The sequence below is a fragment of the Cucurbita moschata genome, unplaced genomic scaffold (genome assembly GCF_002738365.1).
Source record: "Cucurbita moschata cultivar Rifu unplaced genomic scaffold, Cmos_1.0 Cmo_Scf00004, whole genome shotgun sequence".
Taxonomy (NCBI): Eukaryota; Viridiplantae; Streptophyta; class Magnoliopsida; order Cucurbitales; family Cucurbitaceae; genus Cucurbita; species Cucurbita moschata.
Genome location: NW_019268520.1, coordinates 4,204,475 through 4,222,346, shown reverse-complemented (window position 1 = coordinate 4,222,346; position 17,872 = coordinate 4,204,475). Strand labels below are relative to the sequence as shown.

General features: G+C 37.7%; 6 protein-coding genes across 8 annotated transcripts; all 6 read right to left on the bottom strand.

Annotated features, from left to right (window-relative positions):
• Positions 1–369: 369 nt before the first annotated feature.
• On the bottom strand, positions 370–1,886 carry LOC111441810 (uncharacterized protein At5g39570). Of its 2 annotated transcripts, XM_023078938.1 has the most exons (3): positions 1,333–1,886; positions 794–1,290; positions 370–706 (listed from the first exon to the last, which is right to left on the bottom strand). In XM_023078938.1, exons 1-3 carry the CDS (start codon positions 1,814–1,816, stop codon positions 641–643), a joined length of 1,047 nt encoding a protein of 348 aa, XP_022934706.1. In that variant the 5' UTR covers positions 1,817–1,886; the 3' UTR covers positions 370–640. The 2 variants fall into 2 exon arrangements, with proteins under 2 accessions (XP_022934706.1, XP_022934705.1); XM_023078937.1 differs by having other exon boundaries at positions 794–1,886.
• Positions 1,887–2,011: 125 nt separating this feature from the next.
• LOC111441814 lies at positions 2,012–3,250 on the bottom strand. 2 transcript variants are annotated; one of them, XM_023078943.1, is made up of 5 exons: positions 2,998–3,250; positions 2,848–2,928; positions 2,618–2,767; positions 2,329–2,520; positions 2,012–2,261 (listed from the first exon to the last, which is right to left on the bottom strand). In XM_023078943.1, the coding sequence occupies exons 1-5, from the start codon at positions 3,178–3,180 to the stop codon at positions 2,160–2,162; spliced, it is 708 nt and encodes a 235-aa protein (XP_022934711.1). In that variant the 5' UTR covers positions 3,181–3,250; the 3' UTR covers positions 2,012–2,159. The 2 variants fall into 2 exon arrangements, with proteins under 2 accessions (XP_022934711.1, XP_022934709.1); XM_023078941.1 differs by having other exon boundaries at positions 2,848–3,250.
• Positions 3,251–4,682: 1,432 nt separating this feature from the next.
• Positions 4,683–8,988, bottom strand: LOC111441805 (TMV resistance protein N). Its single transcript, XM_023078926.1, has 5 exons — positions 8,337–8,988; positions 6,933–8,034; positions 6,579–6,854; positions 5,567–6,481; positions 4,683–5,456 (listed from the first exon to the last, which is right to left on the bottom strand). Exons 1-5 carry the CDS (start codon positions 8,840–8,842, stop codon positions 4,827–4,829), a joined length of 3,429 nt encoding a protein of 1,142 aa, XP_022934694.1. The 5' UTR covers positions 8,843–8,988; the 3' UTR covers positions 4,683–4,826.
• Positions 8,989–9,748: 760 nt separating this feature from the next.
• On the bottom strand, positions 9,749–11,933 carry LOC111442118 (vesicle transport v-SNARE 13-like). The gene is made up of 6 exons (XM_023079395.1): positions 11,781–11,933; positions 11,542–11,668; positions 11,346–11,404; positions 11,071–11,259; positions 10,654–10,824; positions 9,749–10,082 (listed from the first exon to the last, which is right to left on the bottom strand). The coding sequence occupies exons 2-6, from the start codon at positions 11,633–11,635 to the stop codon at positions 9,933–9,935; spliced, it is 663 nt and encodes a 220-aa protein (XP_022935163.1). The 5' UTR covers positions 11,636–11,668; positions 11,781–11,933; the 3' UTR covers positions 9,749–9,932.
• A 612-nt stretch (positions 11,934–12,545) lies between these two features.
• On the bottom strand, positions 12,546–15,814 carry LOC111442116 (dihydroorotase, mitochondrial). The gene is made up of 9 exons (XM_023079393.1): positions 15,602–15,814; positions 15,444–15,521; positions 15,028–15,173; positions 14,499–14,680; positions 14,250–14,386; positions 13,992–14,157; positions 13,779–13,895; positions 13,006–13,166; positions 12,546–12,916 (listed from the first exon to the last, which is right to left on the bottom strand). Exons 2-9 carry the CDS (start codon positions 15,471–15,473, stop codon positions 12,722–12,724), a joined length of 1,134 nt encoding a protein of 377 aa, XP_022935161.1. The 5' UTR covers positions 15,474–15,521; positions 15,602–15,814; the 3' UTR covers positions 12,546–12,721.
• An 846-nt stretch (positions 15,815–16,660) lies between these two features.
• On the bottom strand, positions 16,661–17,706 carry LOC111442117 (NAC domain-containing protein 100-like). Its single transcript, XM_023079394.1, has 3 exons — positions 17,496–17,706; positions 17,135–17,418; positions 16,661–17,055 (listed from the first exon to the last, which is right to left on the bottom strand). The coding sequence occupies exons 1-3, from the start codon at positions 17,641–17,643 to the stop codon at positions 16,732–16,734; spliced, it is 756 nt and encodes a 251-aa protein (XP_022935162.1). The 5' UTR covers positions 17,644–17,706; the 3' UTR covers positions 16,661–16,731.
• Positions 17,707–17,872: the final 166 nt, after the last annotated feature.

Below are 17,872 nucleotides of genomic sequence, written 5' to 3'. Positions count from 1 at the left end.
TTAAATAATACAGTTGAATTATGCTTGTGTTGAAAATATTTATGTTAAAATCCATTGATTCACCATATATCGTTTAAACCAAGAGAGATTATTGTTTTTCAATAGATTTAATCATTATAGATTTGTTTATAAATTTGTTCATTTGAAGATAGAAACACAAGTCAATCTTACATGTTATTTATCTCATCACCTATAGATCAACGCCATTCCTTTTAATAAAAATTTCGGAATAATTACTAGCATGATAGGATTATAGATGTTCCTTAATGAGTGACAAATCCAATGTAGAAGAGGAAGGTGAGTCATTAGTGAAGTGAGACAAAAATTGAAGGCAACCTTATTTTAATAGGAAGGGTCCCAATAAGAGCAAGAACAGAAAAATTATCAAAGCTTCATCATAAACTTGATTGAAGTATAGAAGTAGATGGATAGAGTTATGTCCCAAAACCATCAAACAAGCAAACAAAAACACACACACACACACACACACACACACACACACACAAACAAAGCATTCAACCGTTGATCATGCAAACAAAGCATAACACAGCACAGTTGGATGAGCGGAGAAGCAGCCAATGTGGGCATCCCAACCTTTTATTTAGTGCCAATTTGAGAACGCCCATCGGCCATCACTCACTCACTCATCCTCGTAGTTCCTGCGGTGGTGATGGTGGCGGCGGCTGTCCTCGTCAGAATCACCACCCTGCAATCACAAAAACCCACAAAATTAATACCACAAAACAAATCTTATCATCTTCATTTTGAATTGAGTGAAGTGAGCTTAGCTTACGTATTTCTTGCGCCCATATCCCTCTTCCCCATACGCATACTCACGCTCCTCATCCTCCGCGTAGCTTGGCTTCCTGTAATCCTCCTCCTCCGACCGCCCATAGCTCGGCCTCATCCGCTCCTCATCCCCATAATTTGGCCTCTCATACTTCTCCCTTCTATACCCAGAACTCTCATACTCCTGCTTCCCATACCCCCCACTCCCCTCTTCTTCCCCATAACTCTGTTTTCGCCCGGATCCGTACTCTTCAGACTCCGACTGCCGCCGGTACCCACCAGACCCATACGACTCCGATTCCCCCTCCTCTCTCCGCCCATACCCACCACCAGATCCGTAAGACTCCGATTCCTGTCTCCGCCCATACCCACCAGATCCATAAGAATCCGATTCCTGTTTCCGCCCATAACCACCACCAGATCCGTAAGAATCGGATTCCTGTCTCCCCCCATAACCACCAGACCCGTAAGATTCCGATTCCTGTTTCCGCCCATACCCACCAGATCCGTAAGATTCCGATTCCTGTTTCCGCCCATACCCACCAGATCCGTATTCTTCAGATCCGTAAGACTCCGATTCCTGTTTCCGCCTATACCCACCAGATCCGTACTCCTGTTGCTCGGACTCCGATTTCCGACCATATCCTTCAGATCCGTACTCGGATCCACTTTGCTGGTACCCATAAGCCGGCTGGGGCCTAGCAGACTCATAGCCACCAGATCCGTATTCTTGTTCCACAGGACGAGGCGGAGCACCATAAGAATGAGGCTTAGGGCGGGAGTAGCTGCTGTACTCAGCCTGGAGGGCGTCGTCGCCATAAGCTGAGGGCTGGGCATTGGATTCAAACTGGGGACGCTCGTAATCAAACTCGTCATCGTTGCCAGCAGAGTGCGGGTAGCAGGTATCTTCGCAGGGCGAAATTGGACGGCCATATGTCAGAAATAGGTCAAATCCTCCGCCGTAAGGCGTCGGATCGTACTCGTCGAAGTCATCCACCGCCTCATCGTCCCTCGTGTAGTACGGCATCGTAAAATCTCGTCGATCTGGAACGAACTGCTTTGGATGAATCTATTGCGAGAGGAAGAACGATCTCAAATTGGGAATTTAAGTACTGAAATGGAATTTGGATTATCCGTGACTATACGCGTCGTTTCGTCCTTTTAGGATAGGACAGCTGGTTGGTTACGCGTACAGATCGGGGTTTCCAATTTGTCAACGCTCTCATATAAAGCCTTTGACTTTTAATACAACACCAAAATAATTTCCATTTAATTATTTATGGAAAATAATATCTAAATTACATTAATAATTAAAATCTAAAATAAAATAAATAATAACATTATGGTATAAAAAACAAATGTAAGAGATATTAGGCATTCTTGTTTTGCTTCTCCTTCTTGTATTTGGTGTAATCCAAAACCAAATTTTGTGTAAAATCTCTCATACTTTCCTTCATCATTCCCTCCAATCCCTACGAATAACGAACAAATTAGCTAACTTTTATGAAAATTATGAGCGTTAATGGATCGAGTGAGTACCTTTTCTGCAAATGGTTGAAGAAAATCAGTGGGTATTGGCGAATCAAAGCTGTGAAGATCGAGAATCAAATGATTTCTCAGCATACTTTTTGATTCTGATTCTGTTCTAATCGCATACATAACTCCTTTTACACTGATTCTGAACATTTGCGGCTTGAAATCTTTGCCCATTCCCCTCACCTCCCATCTCATCTAATCATTTTTCATTTAAATGTTAATATTTAGATATCTGTCTTATATTATTGCCTACCATAACTATTATATTTGTCATTTTAATATTATTGCATACCATTTGAAGGTCAAGAAATTTAGAGACATGACGAGGAATATGAATAGGGTAATCTTTGGTAGAGCTTTTGCAACTTAGTCTCACGTCAACGACAGGGCTAAGCTTGAGGAATAGCAATTGAAAAGAAGGCATTTCGACTCTCCATTCACCCTTCATTGAAACAAACAATATCATATCATTATTACCAACACGAAGAGATTCAAACAACGATAAAAATAAAAAATAAAAACCTTGTTTAATTTTTCACTTTTTCCCGAAAAAGTAGCTCTCAACAATCGATCTTCGTCTCCAATGTATTCATCAAACGAAGCCTGCGACGATAAACACGATTTGAAGAACAAAAAAGATGGAAAATTAAAGAAAGGGTTTTGTTTGGTTACATTAGGAGACTCAAAAAGTGGATGAAAAGTGGAGAATCTAAGAGAGAAAATTGGTGGGTTTTGATGATTATTGTTGTTGTTCTTCACTGCAAAGCTTCTAAAACAATGCCTTTGCTGATGGCATTTCCTGTTTATAATAAGCTGTGGAAAGTGGAATGAAACAGCAGCCAAATTATGAGCCATGTCTCTGAAAACCCTTCTGCAGCACTCCCCAAAGATGCCTGTTTTTGTGCAATGAGAGGAAGAAAAGTACACAATGATTTACTATTGAAGCTTGAAATATATGAATGGAAGATGTTCAAATGATAGCACTAAGGTCCCCAACCAAACCACGTGGTGAGTTTGGTTGTTAATACCCATAGCTATTAATTTGTGTACTTTCCCAGCCCATTGGATGGGCATGTATCCAATTTTTGTGGTTGTCTACTGTTTGTCTGCCATTTGTTTTGCCCAACATTATATCATATGAGCTAGGACTTGTCCAAGATGGGCATGTTTTCAAAACTACTTTTTGAATCTTACCGATGGGTCGACGCTTGTTAACTATTCTCTTTGGAAAGCTCGTTATATGATCATGATCTTTAACTTTGTTGAGAAAGAGAGTTCTTGATAAATTTTTGTAACGGCCCAGACCCACCGCCAGTAGATATTGTCATCTTTGGACTTTTCCTTTCGGGTTTTCGCTAAAAGCTTTAAAAAGGGTGTTTTATTTTCCTCCCAACAAACGTGCGAAGTGGGATTCCACAATTTTATACCAATGTGAGAAAAAGATGGAATCTAAGATGAAATTGTTTTGTAATGTGAAGCTCTAGTTGCTCTAGCTCCTAACAACCACTTTTCATTAGACTTTTCTTCGATATAGATTCTATGTCGATTTGGTCAAATACCTAAACAATTTGACCCCAGGTATGATATTGTCCACTTTAAGTATAAGTTTTCGTAACTTTACTTTTGGTTTCTCCAAAAAAAAACCTCTTACCAATAGATTCCTTATTTATAAACTCACGCCACTAACAATCTTCATTGCTATCTAGGTTGAGCCATGGGCAATATAAAGCATATATGAAGACTTATTCTTTCAAGCATCTACCTTTTAGGAAATATCCAGCTATTGAAGACTTCCCACGTGATGGAACTGTTTTAATTATGATAGAGACAAACTTTGGTCCTACTTCCATAATTTGCTCCTTCTCAAATAGTTATTTATTTACGTTTATTCTCAAACATATAATCACTAATAAATGCATTATCAGAGAACATTGACATGATTAACTTAGAGAGATTGCTCAGAAACAATTTAAGATATGGACCCTTCACATATATCCTATTAGGAGATATTGCTAAGATACAATTTAAGATATGGACCTTTCACATATATCCTATTAGGTTCTTATTTTTTAAAAAAATTATTGTTATGTAATTAATTTCCAGCGGTGGGTTAAAAAAGGAAATGAATTGGAGATGCGGGGGATCAAACCCCGTGCCTCTCGCATGCAAAGTGAGCGCTCTACCATTTGAGCTACATCCCCATTTTTTGATATCATTGTTTCTAAATAGTTTATAAACCCTAAACCCCAGACCCCAAAATTATACCTCAATAAATATAATTTTTGTTGAGCTCGTGTAGGCAACACCGCAAGTTGACCCAATTTTTTGTTGATGAACTAATTGTCGATATTGGTGAGGAAAAAAAAAAAAGTAGTTTTGATCAATAAAAAAAATTACGATACACGTAGTTCTCCTCTCACGATTATATTATATATGTGTATATGCATCTCTGACCTCGTGGTCTAAAACAAAGCACAAGAACGACTAATATGATTTCAATATCAAAGCCTTTCCTTTTCCCTCTGATCCTCATCCGAGTTATTTTCATACTTCAACCTTTTGGGCAGCTGGTACGAATCACTCGGTCCTTCATCATCATCATGGTCACAACCTCTCTTACTCCCAACTCCTCCTTCATTTTCAATAACATCTCCATCTCGGTTATTAACGATGGCAACATCGTCATTTGAGGTCGATCCAAACTCCAACATTTTTCTTTCAACATACTTGTCGAACACCAGCGAGATGCCGATCTTCTTCACAGTGATTTCAGCTCCAAAATCAACGATGATCTCGACTTCATCGCTAGATTCCATCTTGAAGGTTTTGTTTGATAAATGGCCTTGCCACAAATGATCTTCAGTTGACATTACTACATCATTGGTAAGAGGTTTGTTGGTTGTAATGACACCCTTTGTGTAATTTATGACTGATAAACTTGAAAGGTCTGATGACACTGCGTTGTCAAAACAAGAAGAGTAAACTATGCACACAATGAAGCCTTCTAAATTGCAATCAGTAAACTGAGGCAAATCAAAGAACACTGAGTGACCCTCATCTTTGTATGCAAACCAATCTGGAATTTCCTTGCCTGGAACACAAACTCCTCCAAATCCACTAACTGTCCATCCCTTATATTCAAAACAACAACAAGTTTTTCAAAACTTCGCTTGAATTTTGAGTATCGTTTTCAAAAACCAAATGATTATCGAATTGTGCGAGATAAGGAAAGAGAGAGTACCAGTAGAATGTTTTCCTTGAAGGAGTTGGAGATGTTGCTACATCCTTCCATGTGAATGACTCTAATAGTGTCCAACAACATTTCCAAGCCAGGGATATCCATAAGTTTGGGGCAATTACTCACAGACAAAGTTACCATACGCTTGACATTCGACAAATATGGTGCCCTTTCTAATGAAATGCAGTTTGATGCATACAATGCATTCAAATGTGGCGGTAAATCTGGGATACATTGAAGCTCAGTGCAATGATCCAACATAAGAGTCTCGAGTTTCATAAGGCCACTAATGCTTGATGGTAAGCTATGGAATGAATTGTCTCTCAAATCCAATTCTCTCAAAGAAATCAAACTCCCTATGTCTTTTGGAATTGTGTTATTTGACAAGTTGCAGTTGTTTAGGCGTAGTGTTCTTAAAGCGTTTAAGCCTTGTAAGGAAGAAGGGAGCAGAATTGAGTTTGGATATTTGGTTGGTAAAATCCAAGACCAAAAGGCTGAAGGGAATGATTTGGATGGAGGCCCTTTACACCCACATAGAGATAGATATTTAAGGTTTTTCAGCTTCACAATAGTGGAAGGAATTCGTTGAATGGCTGTATCATCAGCTGTTAGAGTTATTAATGATACCATTTCTCCTAAATCCTCTGGCAAAGTACTGAGCTTTGAACAACCTGAAAGAAATAGAGTTTCCAGAGATTTTAACATGGAGAAACCCTTTGGAAGAGACTTGAGGCATTTGCAGTCTTTCAAGTTTATTAAAATGAGTCTCTTCAGCTCTCCAATGGTGGGGTGCAACTCAACCAAACTCTTGCAATCTTTGAGTTTTAGTGTCTCCAGATTGGGGAGTTTCGAGAAATCCGGAGTATACGTTAGGTAATGAGAATGGCTAAGATTAAGAAATTTCAAGTTCTTCAGAAACTGTTTACAAAGAGCGAGGAAGAAACATCAGATTTCATAGATTAAAATAGAACGAGTCGCATATGGTGCACGAACTAAAAAAGGGGTGTGTGTGTACCTTAGACTCCTTCCAAAAGAATCGGATTTGGCTATGTCTCAAGTCCACAGCAACCAATTTCTCCATATGAAAGTCTTTAGGTAAGAACTTCAAAGGAAATCCATGCCAACAGAGCCACCTTATCTCCTGAGAAATATGCTTGAAATCTCCAGTTAAGGTGACAAAGTTAAGTTGAAGTAACCTTAAATTCTGCATTTCATTAAACGCTTTTGAGCTCAGCTTTTCCTTGCTAAATCTTGGCAGCTTCAAACTTAGCCCTTCAATGGCATAAGTTCCCTACAGGACTCAAAATTTCCATGTGAGTACCCAATAAAAGCTTAACAAACGGAGAATTCATCAAAAAGTTTCTTTTACCTTATGTCTTGAAAGTACAGAAATAACTTCCTCATGAAGAACAAGTCTGCTATGTCTTTCAGGCTCTTTTGGGAACTTTTCACGAACAATTTCTCTCCCCATATCTCTTAGCAAATCATGCATCATTAACTTGTTTTTGTCGCCAATTGTTAAAAGGCATCTCTGAAGAAGAACACTAATACCAATTTTTGGAAAGAATCCACAGCCATCTAACACTTGTTCAACGTAGTTTTTGTCCACTCCAATAAAGAAACATGAAACATCAAGAAATATATCTTTGTATGTATGATCATTAAGCCCATCAAAGCTGATTCTAAGCTTTCTTTGAATTTGATCGTCTGGAATTGTCTTCAATTTGTTCAATGTATCTTCCCATTCAGCTCTGCTTCTACCAAAAAGGAAAGAACCTAACACTTCAAGAGCCAATGGCAATCCTCCTGAATAATTCACAACACGTTTTGACAGTTCATGAAAGGTTTCCGAAGGATAACTATTGCGAAAGGCATGCCAACTAAAGAGCTCGAGAGCTTCAGTGTCATCCATTTCATCAACGGAGCAAATTCCGTCTACTTCGAGTTGATTTAACAAATGTTGATCTCGAGTTGTTAGAACAATTCTACTTCCTGAACCGAACCATTCACGACTTCTTGCTATGGCATTTAACTGTCCTATTTCGTCTACATCGTCTAATATCAAAAGCACTTTTTTCCTACGAAGTCTTTCTTGTAACACGACAATTCCTCGGTCGACGTTTTCCAACTTAATCTTGGTGGATTTTGTGAGTGAAGAGAGGAGTTGTTCTTGTAATCGAATTTGACCACTGGGTTGCTTGGAGATGTCTTTGATATTGGCAAGGAAACATTTGGCTTCGAAGTTGTGATAAAGTTGATTGTAAAGTGCTTTTGCAATGGTGGTTTTGCCCATTCCTCCCATCCCCAAAATTCCTACAAAACGAACACCATTTGATCCAATATCTAAATGTGATGCCACAACTTTCACTCTTGATTCAATTCCCACTGGATAAAGAGCTATGAATAAGTATGTGCTGTTGAGCTCCCTTGATATCTTCTCAACGATCAACCTTACGAATTTGGCCTCATGTCTGCCATGAAGGGTTCAGAGTTACTCAAAAACTTAGGACATCAAACTCTTACTAGTAAATTTTCACTATCTTCATTCTGGACTTTTCTCAAACATGTTGGCTGTTATGAATTGTGGGCTAAATATACGTTTCTGTTACTAATTTGTTTGGGATAATCAGTGGATTCATATAGATTTAGAAGAGAATAAAGTTCGAAAACACAAAATTTCTACTCAAATTAGTGATTCTAAGGTCCAATCAGTTGAGAGAATGAGTTAAAACATGTTAAAGCACAAGAACATTAGGGAGTAGGAAATAGATACCCATCGGCGATGTTTCTCAAATCCCAACCAGATAAATTTGCAGCTTCAGAGAGAGCCATTCGCCACCTAAGAACTCGATCAATGTCCGTGAAGAAACGCTGTTCATGTCGAAGAAACGCCTCTTCAAATCCGCCCGTTTGCTTCCTCACAGTAGATGGATCAACATCGTAGAATATCGGCAAAACCAATTGCCTCAAAGTTCTTCTACATTCCATGATCTTCACGAGCTCTTCCAAGCACCATCGCGAATCTGCGTAGTTTTGTGAGAAAACAATAACAGCGACCTTCGATCCCTGGATTGCTCGTTCGAGCTCCGAGGTTATGTCTTCGCCTTGTTGGAGCTCTGGATCGTCTCGAAAGACGTTGAGACCAGCATCGATCAATGCGTAGTAGAGATGATCTGTAAAGTTCTTGCGAGTGTCTTCGCCTCTAAAACTTAGAAAAACATCGTATATCCAACCGCCGTGTTGAGCTCGGAGAGGGTCATCGGCCATGGCTGCTTCCATAGTCGAAGCTGAGATGGGAACACAGCTCTGAACCGCATCTTATGCATTCCTAAGTCAACCTTTTTTATGAGTCGTCGTCCCTGCAGTGGAACCACTACTACTGCCGTCTCGCCCACGTTCCTTTTCATTTTTATCATTTCATTTTAAAATTTGAAGTCAACTCATTCTTCGGTTCCCTTTACTTTTTAGAAATTAGAGACTAATTGGAATCAATATATTCCCTTCATTTATTTATATATATATATATATATATAAACTAAAGAATTCTGCATGGGCCAAATTTTTATGGGCCCCATTCTTCTGCATGGGTCAAACTTCTATGGGCCCCACATTTTCAGTGGCCCAAAAAGGATTTGGGATACGTAAAACAGGGGTTCAATTTTGGATGAACCTTGGTATATAATGTATATACCTTGAAACCACGACCATTAAATAAAACCCTAAAACCCTAAACTCTAAACCCTAAAACCCTAAACTCTAAACCCTAAAACAGAATCTTAATCCGTATAATTTCAATCTATTTGAATGTCATTCAAATTTCAACCGAGTATTTAACTTATTAAATAAAATAAACATTTTCACCGCTAAAGTTTACACTATAGACCAAGTTATCTCCATGAATATAACAATTCATATGCAACGGTAGACCAAGTTGTGTGCCTGCATTTAACTACTCTCATGCACGGTAGAACAAGTAGTTTCCATGAATATAATTACTATATACAAGTTAATCATACACTAGTTATTCGTAATTATAATTAAGCCAAAGTTTTATTTTACTCCTGTAATTATATCTTATACCTCAAACATCAAACAATCAAGTGATGACGATAAGTACTATAAAAAGAGTTCGACTTTGGTTTTAAATTGTCCTAGTCTGAAATACTTGGAGCTTTGGTGTACGAGTTCTCCCAAAATTCTCGTACTGTATTCTATTGTTTACAAGGATAAAAACTATCCATGACAAAACCCAACAGCATTCTTTATACATTCCAGAGAACAGGTAACAGTTGAGGAAGAAGTGAGTTAAAAAAGACCATCAACTAATCTCCCAACAGCAAGCTCACACCCAAAAAGAGGATGTCTTTACCTATTTAAGTTTGAAGTACAATATCACAATGATAGCAATAACAAGAACAGTACCTATGCAGGCAATCGTCCACTTATATTTGTTCATCCTCCTTGACATATTGGTTAAAATTCTTTTGCTTCTGCCTATGTTATCATCCACACCATGAAGCTGCAAACAGAGGAAGGTTAAAAGAAAAAAGCAATTACATGATCATGTTCACTTCATTTTGGTTCTACGAAAAGGTGAATGAAGGTACTTTTTACTTTGCTATTTCAATAAGAAAAAGAAACTAAAGATTTGCAACCGAACGATGTCATATCTTTCCAGTCAAACTAAAGATTTGTGACAAAATAGCTGTGAGATCCTACATCGGTTGAAGAGGAGAACGAACATTTTTTATAAGCGTCTAGAAACTTCTCCTTAGTAGACCCATAATAAAAATCTTGAGGGGAAGCCCAAACGAACATTTTTTATAAGTGTCTAGAAACCTCTCCCTAGCAGACCCATAATAAAAATCTTGAGGGGAAGTCCGAAAGGGAAAGCCTAAAGAGGGCAATACGTACTAGCGGTGTGCTTGGGCAGTTACAATCACAACTTGATACTAATCTATAGTTGCTAAGGGAAGAGGAAAAGGTATCGTAAAGGCGACACAATGGCATATCATTCAGTCAAAAAAATGTTTTGAGTTTAATGAAATGCTGAAAGCAGTCAATGTTTTGTAGGATGGGAGAAGGATTACCGTATCATGGGCACGCAAAAGAGGTTGTCTCTGTGAATGCAAATCTTCAAGGATTGAGACTCCAAGGTCTTCAGTTTCAAGCATAGTTCTTTGACTATCCTTAATCCTGTCGCTCGACTTGCCTAATCTCTCTGTTGTGCTCATTAGTCTAGTTCTTTGATCAGCTGAGACCTAAAGAACAATATGTTTTCATCCTCAGTATTAGAAAAATGTTCCATAAATTTAAAGGAGCAATGTTCAGAAGAGTAAATATTATAAATTAGTTTCAACGATGATCAGAAGCTTATGCTGTTAATGGTTTCTTGAACTCCATCACCCCAACAAAAAGTAGCTTAAATTTATTGATTCACAAACAAGTAAAAAACTGCTAATATTTTAACAATTTGCAAGAGTACAAGCAACTAAATATATTCATACCGCGATGGTATCAGCCAATCCAGATTCCAGCAACTCATTGCGTGCAGCTGCATTTAAGTTGCCAAATGTAATTCGTTTTACTTCTCTTTTCAGATTGTTCAAATCTGATTTATATTCCCTAAGCTTAGCAAGAAGATTAGCCTTCACACTCGGCTGCAAAGTCCTCGCGTCGAGATTCATTTTCCGAATCTAAAGAGTTGCAATAAGATTTATGTCAATCCAATAATTTAGTGTAACAAGCCAATTCAATTAGTACCAGAAACATGTACAAATACCAGAGATTCGGCTTCATCAATACCACCCGTTATCTCAGAAAGCGTTTGCTTCTTCTGCTCTGCAGAATTACGAAGAAGAGGAAGAAAAAAAAAAATCAAGCTCCAAAAGTTGCGCAATCGCAGTAATAAATCCACAAAAATCGCAGTATTCAAAACGAACATGGACACTCAGAAAAGAAGAATTAGATCGTGATACCTCCGTCTAGGGCACTGGCGGAGGTGCATTTTCTGAAAAGATTGGCAGAAAGCTCGCAATATTGACGCTCGTAGCCTTCGAATACCTCGCTCATCGTGTCCGGAGTATTGAGAACGCCTCAGTGTAGCTGTTGAGGTCGATTATTCTCTTAGAATGCAGTCGATAGACGAAGAAGGCAAACTAAATTTGATAAAGCTGAAAAAGCTTCTTTTTCTCTGCACATAACCAAGAGAACAAACCTGTTATCGATGAGGATCGGAAAGGTTGGAAAATGTTGCAGAGATCAACAGAGAAGCGAGCCGGTGGCGGTGGCGGTGGCGGTGGCGGAATGAGCTAAAGAGGAAGCAAGCGTGTGTTGAACTTGACTTCGAAAAAGAAATAATTAAATTAGGGAGAAATTAATATTTATAAAACTTTATAGAAATAAGAAATAATGGTACGAACTTATAGGTCTTTTGACTGAGTTCATTTCCTACCCATTTCCAGTAAATTTCATTTTTTGTTTTCATATAAAAATTAAAATTATTTAAAATTAGATGTAAACATTATCGATTTTCATGATAATTTTTAAAAATAATTTTGTATTTAATAGATTTCTTAAATGTTAAAAAATATTCTACAGATATTTTTTGATTTAGTTCCGGGCATAGTATTCTATTTTAGTCCGAGCATAGTATCTATGTAGATAAATGAAAATTTAAAATTAAAATTTCCAATCAATTATGATAAAAATAAATAAAAAAATAAAAAATCACATCTATATTAAATATATTAAATGGTCAAACAAATAATATTTTTTTATATTAAAAAGAAAAAAGAAAAACAAAAATTTTGTTAATATATTTGATATAATAACATAATATTTATTTAAAAAATTGATGAAGCAACAAAAAAAAAAAAAAAAATCCTTATTTCATATACCAGAAGTTTGAATCTTTACACTCTGGCATGTTAAACTAAAAAGTCATTAATACAAACGAAACTTAAAACAAAATCGTTCATATGCGAGTTAACGAAGTCCCGAAAACAAAATTTGGGAATTTTATTAGCAAACCAACAATATCAAAGATCCAAAAAAGTTGATATCATGGGAAATCAAGATGGGTCTAGATGATCAGAGGAAGGAGGACATGTCTAGAAAGTGGTGTTATTGTGTAAGCAACAGTGGGACTTGTTAGTCTTAGTTCATGCATGGCTGCCACTCAAGTGTCTCACCTGCAAACATTGGAACAATGTCCCCAAAAGGGAAAGAAAATGACTCGGGAACCTTCCATGGAGCTTTTTGCAGTGTAATTTTTGAGGTGTTTCTGGGGAGCCCGTAGAAGTCTGGTCCATTGAAACTTGTAAAAGCTTCTAATTTGTCAAGAGCACACGCCTTGGCACAAAAAGGGAACAAAAAGAGTGATGATTTGATAAAAATGAAGACGTGAACAAATTATTAGCATATGAGGATGAAGAGTATACCTCTTCAAACACCTTTGCGTATAATGATAAGGCAATAGGGGCACTGTATATACCAGCACAACCACAAGCACATTCTTTCCTTCGTCGATCATGTGGAGCGCTGTCCGTTCCGAGGAAAAACTTTTTACTCCCACTGGTCACAGCTGACACGATTGCCTGCCCTATATGAGAGGACGAGAGCTTTCATTTAGGGGAGATTCTCGATTTTCATAGTGAAAAGTCGCCAATAATTTATATTCGTGAGTATCTGGGTCAGCTAATACACATCTCGAATATCCTCATCGCAAGATAACTATCCAGCCTTTTTACGTTGATTACCAAGGAAACTCATAAGGTATTAAATCTTTGGCTACCATCACTTGATCCCATTCGCTCAAAGCCTTTCGTTATTTACATTGTCTCTTATTGATCACTAGATCAACTATGGTGATTCTAAGATCAATTACAAAAAGTCAAAAGCCACCGTCTGTTGAGATAATCCATTCTAACCTCCAAAAAGCTTCTCACTTCAATAGGAATATCTGATAATTGTTAGGAGATTATGTGATATCCTACGTTGGTTGGGGAGGAGAACGAAACACTCTTTATAAGGGTGTGGAAGCCTTTCCCTAGCAGACACGTTTTAAGAACCTTGAGAGAAAGCCGAAAGAGGACAATATTTGCTAGCGGTGGGCCTGGGCCATTACAGCTTATTTTTTCACGAAAGCTATTGACACAGACAATCAAGAAGACCAAAATATAAAGAATCAGCACAAAATTTAGTCGGAACATACTGTGAGTCTCTCTCTTGAGTACTGGAAGACAGTAATTATGTGGCTGCAATCCTCCTTGAAACAGAGAATTCCTGTTGAGAAGAAGATGTTGTGGAGTGACTGTTGCTGCTAAAAGTCCTGTGAAGTATTTTAAAACTCATAAACTACTAATCATACGTTATAATGAAAAGTGATACGGACTGAAAGAGCGATAACTAACGAAAATATGTATACCATTTTCGCACGACTGAACAAACTTAGCAGCATCTGCAGTAGTGATATGCTCCATCACCACCTTCAGTTTTGGAAGCCTCTCAATCAGAGGTTTCAACACAGTTTCAATGAAGACCTTCTCACGATCAAACACGTCGACATCAGGATTTGTTACCTCACCATGAACCTACAAAGATTTTTCTTTCTAAATTAAAAGGAAAACCCAACGACTGATTCTCTATATATAGGAGAAAGAAAGTGTTCTATCAGCAAAGGTACCAACAAAGGCATATCCTGTTCAACCATCTCCTCAAGGACGGGCAGACACTTTCCGAAAAGATCTGTTACACCGTCTTGGGAATTGGTTGTAGCACCAGCAGGATACAATTTTACAGCATAAACAGCCCCACTTCTTCCTACCAATGCATCATCATATTTAAAAAATAGAATATAACCACAGAGAATCACTAAATATGAAGTTCAATGGAAAATATCTTCCAAGAATTAATGTTGGAAGCTAAGACTTACTGGCAAGCTTGATCTCGTTGGGGTTCATTGTATCTGTCAAATAAAGGGTCATAAGAGGAGTGAAGTTGCTATTGGACGGTAATGCTTCCAAGATAGAATCTCGATAAGCCACAGCAGCAGCTGTGGTTGTGATGGGTGGCTTCAAATTTGGCATCACAATAGCCCTTCCAAAGTTACTTGCACTGCACATTAATAGTTCAGTACAAGAATGATCTGAAAATGTTAAAAGATCCCACATAGGAAAGATGAAGAAAATCATAATCTTATATCAGATATATGAGTTAATCTTCTTATTATCAATTAGCTTTAGAAGAAAACTCGTTTATTTAATATGGTATCCTAACAGCCCAAACCCACCCCTTGCAGATATTATCTTCTATGGGCTATCCCTTTTGGGATTCCTCTCAACGTTTTTAACTTATAAAGGGTGTTTCGTTCTCCACCTCAACCGACGTGGGATCTCACAATATCAAAGCCATGAATGAACGTTAAAAATAGAATCATTTAGAATAGACATGATACAATTTACCTGTGAGGAAGAACAGCTTTTAAAAGATCGCCATCACGAAGATGAAGATGCCAATCATCAGGCTGAGTAAGTGTGAGCTGCATTTTTGGCCCCTGACGCCTAATGAACTTGAGCCCTTCAAACTTTTGCACAGGTGATTTCAGTGGCTACCATAAAGAATGTATCAATCAGTGAATGGAAAGCAAAGATTTGAATTTAATCAAGTTTAGTTCATTGTTACTGATATATTTCTTAGCAGATTAGGGGAACTATAAAAATTTAACACCACATGATGATGTTCAAATTACATCCTATAACGCTCGAACAAGATATCATTAATGTTGATTGAAGAACAAATGGTGGTAACAAAACGAAGTACCGAGTACCAATTGAACATAAATAGAATGGATTGTAATATAATAAACGCATATATGTACTTGGAACGGAAGGGCCAAAGTCTTTGTCATAGTAAAATCCAGAGACAACCTTGAGTCTTCTTTAAAACGATTTTTCTTCTGTTCAAATGAAAATATAAAATCAGAATAACAGATGCATTATCTAGCTCTCCCGTCGTTGATCTATTTGCGTAGGTTACCTAGCGCCGCCGTCGCTCGTATGCCAGAGAAGATAAACTGGGAGTCGTTGCGCCTTGGGGGGTGTCACGAGCTGTTCGTAGGTCACATGCCACTGGAAGATCTGCTGCCGTGAGGGTTTGAATCCACCGGAGTTAGAGAGCCACCAGTTCGCCTGCTCGTAGCTCGGTTACGCCGCCCAAACAAGTTTTAGAGATGAGCTTCGGTATCACTTCTTTTGCCAAATTACGAAAATCGCCCTAAACTTTCCCATTTGTATATGACTACATTAGTCTTTTCAAGTCCCTGATAATCAAACATATTTTTTTAAAAAAAATTAATTATTTTAAAGCTTTTATTTTTCCATTAATCTTTATTAAAAAAATCATAATAAATTATTAGTTTCTCCAATAATTTTAATATTACAACGTTTTTTTTTTACCATTAAATAAAACTTATAACATAATTTTTAATTTAAAAATCATAATTAAAATTTGAAAGTTAACTCATTTATTTTTTTAATATAGTCGAGGAAGAATTAAATAGAACAGGAGACGGAAAATATAATCCCGACCTCGACCCTATTTATTTAAAGAGGAAACATTCCTAAATTTCACAACTTCTAGTCTCTTTCATTAAATAATTTTTTAGACTTAAAATAATAAAACACATGTATCGCATGTCATGGTCCATTTTGTTTGGTACCGTTGATCACTATTATCTCTAGGTTGGTGACCTGACTCACTCCCTTCTATAACAGAATAAATTATTTTACTTTTTTAATGACAAGTGTTCCAATGAAACTAATGACGATATATTTGACTGTTATAGTGATATTGGTGTACCAACGAAAATGGTAGGCCTCGAAGGAGTGGATTCATATCGATGAGAGAAGAGATGTGTATTGTTTCAATTAATTTTTTAGTCATCAAACATTACTTATAAAAAAAACGTATATTTTCCATTCCAAAAGTTAACGATCTCTCGTAACAACTGAATTCAGCTAAATCATGTCATAATAGACTTAGAAAACGTTAAAACACAAAACGACTATTACACAAAACATTTCAACACAAAACATTTCAAGCGATGAAAGCTAAATCTAAATATCATACAAACACAACTTAGATACAATAATGGTAAGAGGATTATATCAGTAATTCCAAAGGGAATCAAGGGCATCATCAGGAGGCGATGGATAAGAGACGTGGTTGGTCCCAAAGGCGAAGTCTTTAGCAGAAGAAGTGACCTCCAACCTCCAAAACCGCCCTTCATTTTGGGGCTCCTCCAAAAGCCCCACCCAAAACTCACCCTCCTCGTTCTGATCCTCCTCCATTGAATTGGAGAAGCAGGTCACCTGCGATGCATCCGACTCTGTTAACGGCGGAAGAACAGAGGATGAACAGCTTACCGCCATCTCCGCCTTCCCCACAGAGCTCCCACTCTTGTTGAACACTCTGCATATCACCCATTCCTTCTGCACCCACCAACCCAAACACCATATCTATCACAAACAGCAACAAAAAAGGAAACAAAAAGCTATAATTTTGATGAACCTGTGAAGAATTTGCAGGAAGGAGAGAATAAACAGAGGATTTGGAGTGTAATCTGTACTCATGCATGACCCAATTGGAGTTATGACCACGAGGGGCTCTGCCTTTGTAGAAAACCAGAGTCTTCTTCATACCCACGAGCGTTCGCCCTTTGAAAATCTCTCTGTCTTTACCAGTGGCCTTCCAATACCCTGCCTGTGTGGCTCTGTTCGTCCTTAACCCCCGTGGGTACTTCCTATCAATCACGCAGAAAAAGTACCATTCTTTCTCACCCATTTTAGCTCTCCCTGTAAGCAACAAAACCCAAATTTCAAAATCGGAAATTTCACCCATTTGAACACATAGCCAAATAGTTAGGAATTACCAGGCAAATCCCATGGCTCGCACTTGTTCAGATCCACTTCGCCGATGGCCGGAGACGAGAAAGAGGCGGAGAGGACCTTCGGGGAAAGATAGTGTGTGATCAATTCTTCGTCGGTCGGGTGGAATCGAAATCCAGGTGGCAGTTCCATCACCGTCTGATCTTCCTTCTTAAGAATGTTTTATTTTGCTCCGGCAGTGGAGGGAAAATTAGAACAGAACCCTTTTGTAGAGACAGATGCAAAAGCTTCAAATTTTACTATTTTTCTTAAATTAATTAATTATTTATTTATCAAATCTTATCCAATTACATGTGTACTTTTTTTTTTTTTTTTTTTTTTTTTTTTTTTTTTTTTTTTTTTTTTTTTTTTTTTTTTTTTT

Excerpts from the sequence above, each read along its gene's own strand:
- LOC111441810 (XM_023078937.1), bottom strand. The coding sequence starts at position 1,816 with ATGCCGTACTACACGAGGGACGATGAGGCGGTGGATGACTTCGACGAG. Across the intron at positions 707-793 it reads GATATGGGCGCAAGAAATAC|GGTGGTGATTCTGACGAGGA; the intron begins GTAAGCTAAGCT and ends TTGTGATTGCAG.
- LOC111441814 (XM_023078941.1), bottom strand. The coding sequence starts at position 3,180 with ATGGCTCATAATTTGGCTGCTGTTTCATTCCACTTTCCACAGCTTATT. Across the intron at positions 2,768-2,847 it reads AAAGTGAAAAATTAAACAAG|GGTGAATGGAGAGTCGAAAT; the intron begins GTTTTTATTTTT and ends GTTTCAATGAAG. Across the intron at positions 2,521-2,617 it reads AATTTCTTGACCTTCAAATG|ATGAGATGGGAGGTGAGGGG; the intron begins GTATGCAATAAT and ends AAAAATGATTAG.
- LOC111441805 (XM_023078926.1), bottom strand. The coding sequence starts at position 8,842 with ATGGAAGCAGCCATGGCCGATGACCCTCTCCGAGCTCAACACGGCGGT. Across the intron at positions 6,855-6,932 it reads CTGTACTTTCAAGACATAAG|GGAACTTATGCCATTGAAGG; the intron begins GTAAAAGAAACT and ends TGAGTCCTGTAG. Across the intron at positions 6,482-6,578 it reads TCTTTTGGAAGGAGTCTAAG|TTTCTGAAGAACTTGAAATT; the intron begins GTACACACACAC and ends CTTTGTAAACAG.
- LOC111442118 (XM_023079395.1), bottom strand. The coding sequence starts at position 11,635 with ATGAGCGAGGTATTCGAAGGCTACGAGCGTCAATATTGCGAGCTTTCT. Across the intron at positions 11,260-11,345 it reads TTGATGAAGCCGAATCTCTG|ATTCGGAAAATGAATCTCGA; the intron begins GTATTTGTACAT and ends GCAACTCTTTAG. Across the intron at positions 10,825-11,070 it reads GATTGGCTGATACCATCGCG|GTCTCAGCTGATCAAAGAAC; the intron begins GTATGAATATAT and ends ATTGTTCTTTAG.
- LOC111442116 (XM_023079393.1), bottom strand. The coding sequence starts at position 15,473 with ATGACAAAGACTTTGGCCCTTCCGTTCCAA. Across the intron at positions 15,174-15,443 it reads CTTTGGCCCTTCCGTTCCAA|CCACTGAAATCACCTGTGCA; the intron begins GTACATATATGC and ends TCTTTATGGTAG. Across the intron at positions 13,896-13,991 it reads TGTTCAGTCGTGCGAAAATG|GACTTTTAGCAGCAACAGTC; the intron begins GTATACATATTT and ends AATACTTCACAG.
- LOC111442117 (XM_023079394.1), bottom strand. The coding sequence starts at position 17,643 with ATGGAACTGCCACCTGGATTTCGATTCCACCCGACCGACGAAGAATTG. Across the intron at positions 17,419-17,495 it reads CGAGCCATGGGATTTGCCTG|GGAGAGCTAAAATGGGTGAG; the intron begins GTAATTCCTAAC and ends TGTTGCTTACAG. Across the intron at positions 17,056-17,134 it reads TTCCTGCAAATTCTTCACAG|AAGGAATGGGTGATATGCAG; the intron begins GTTCATCAAAAT and ends TGGTGGGTGCAG.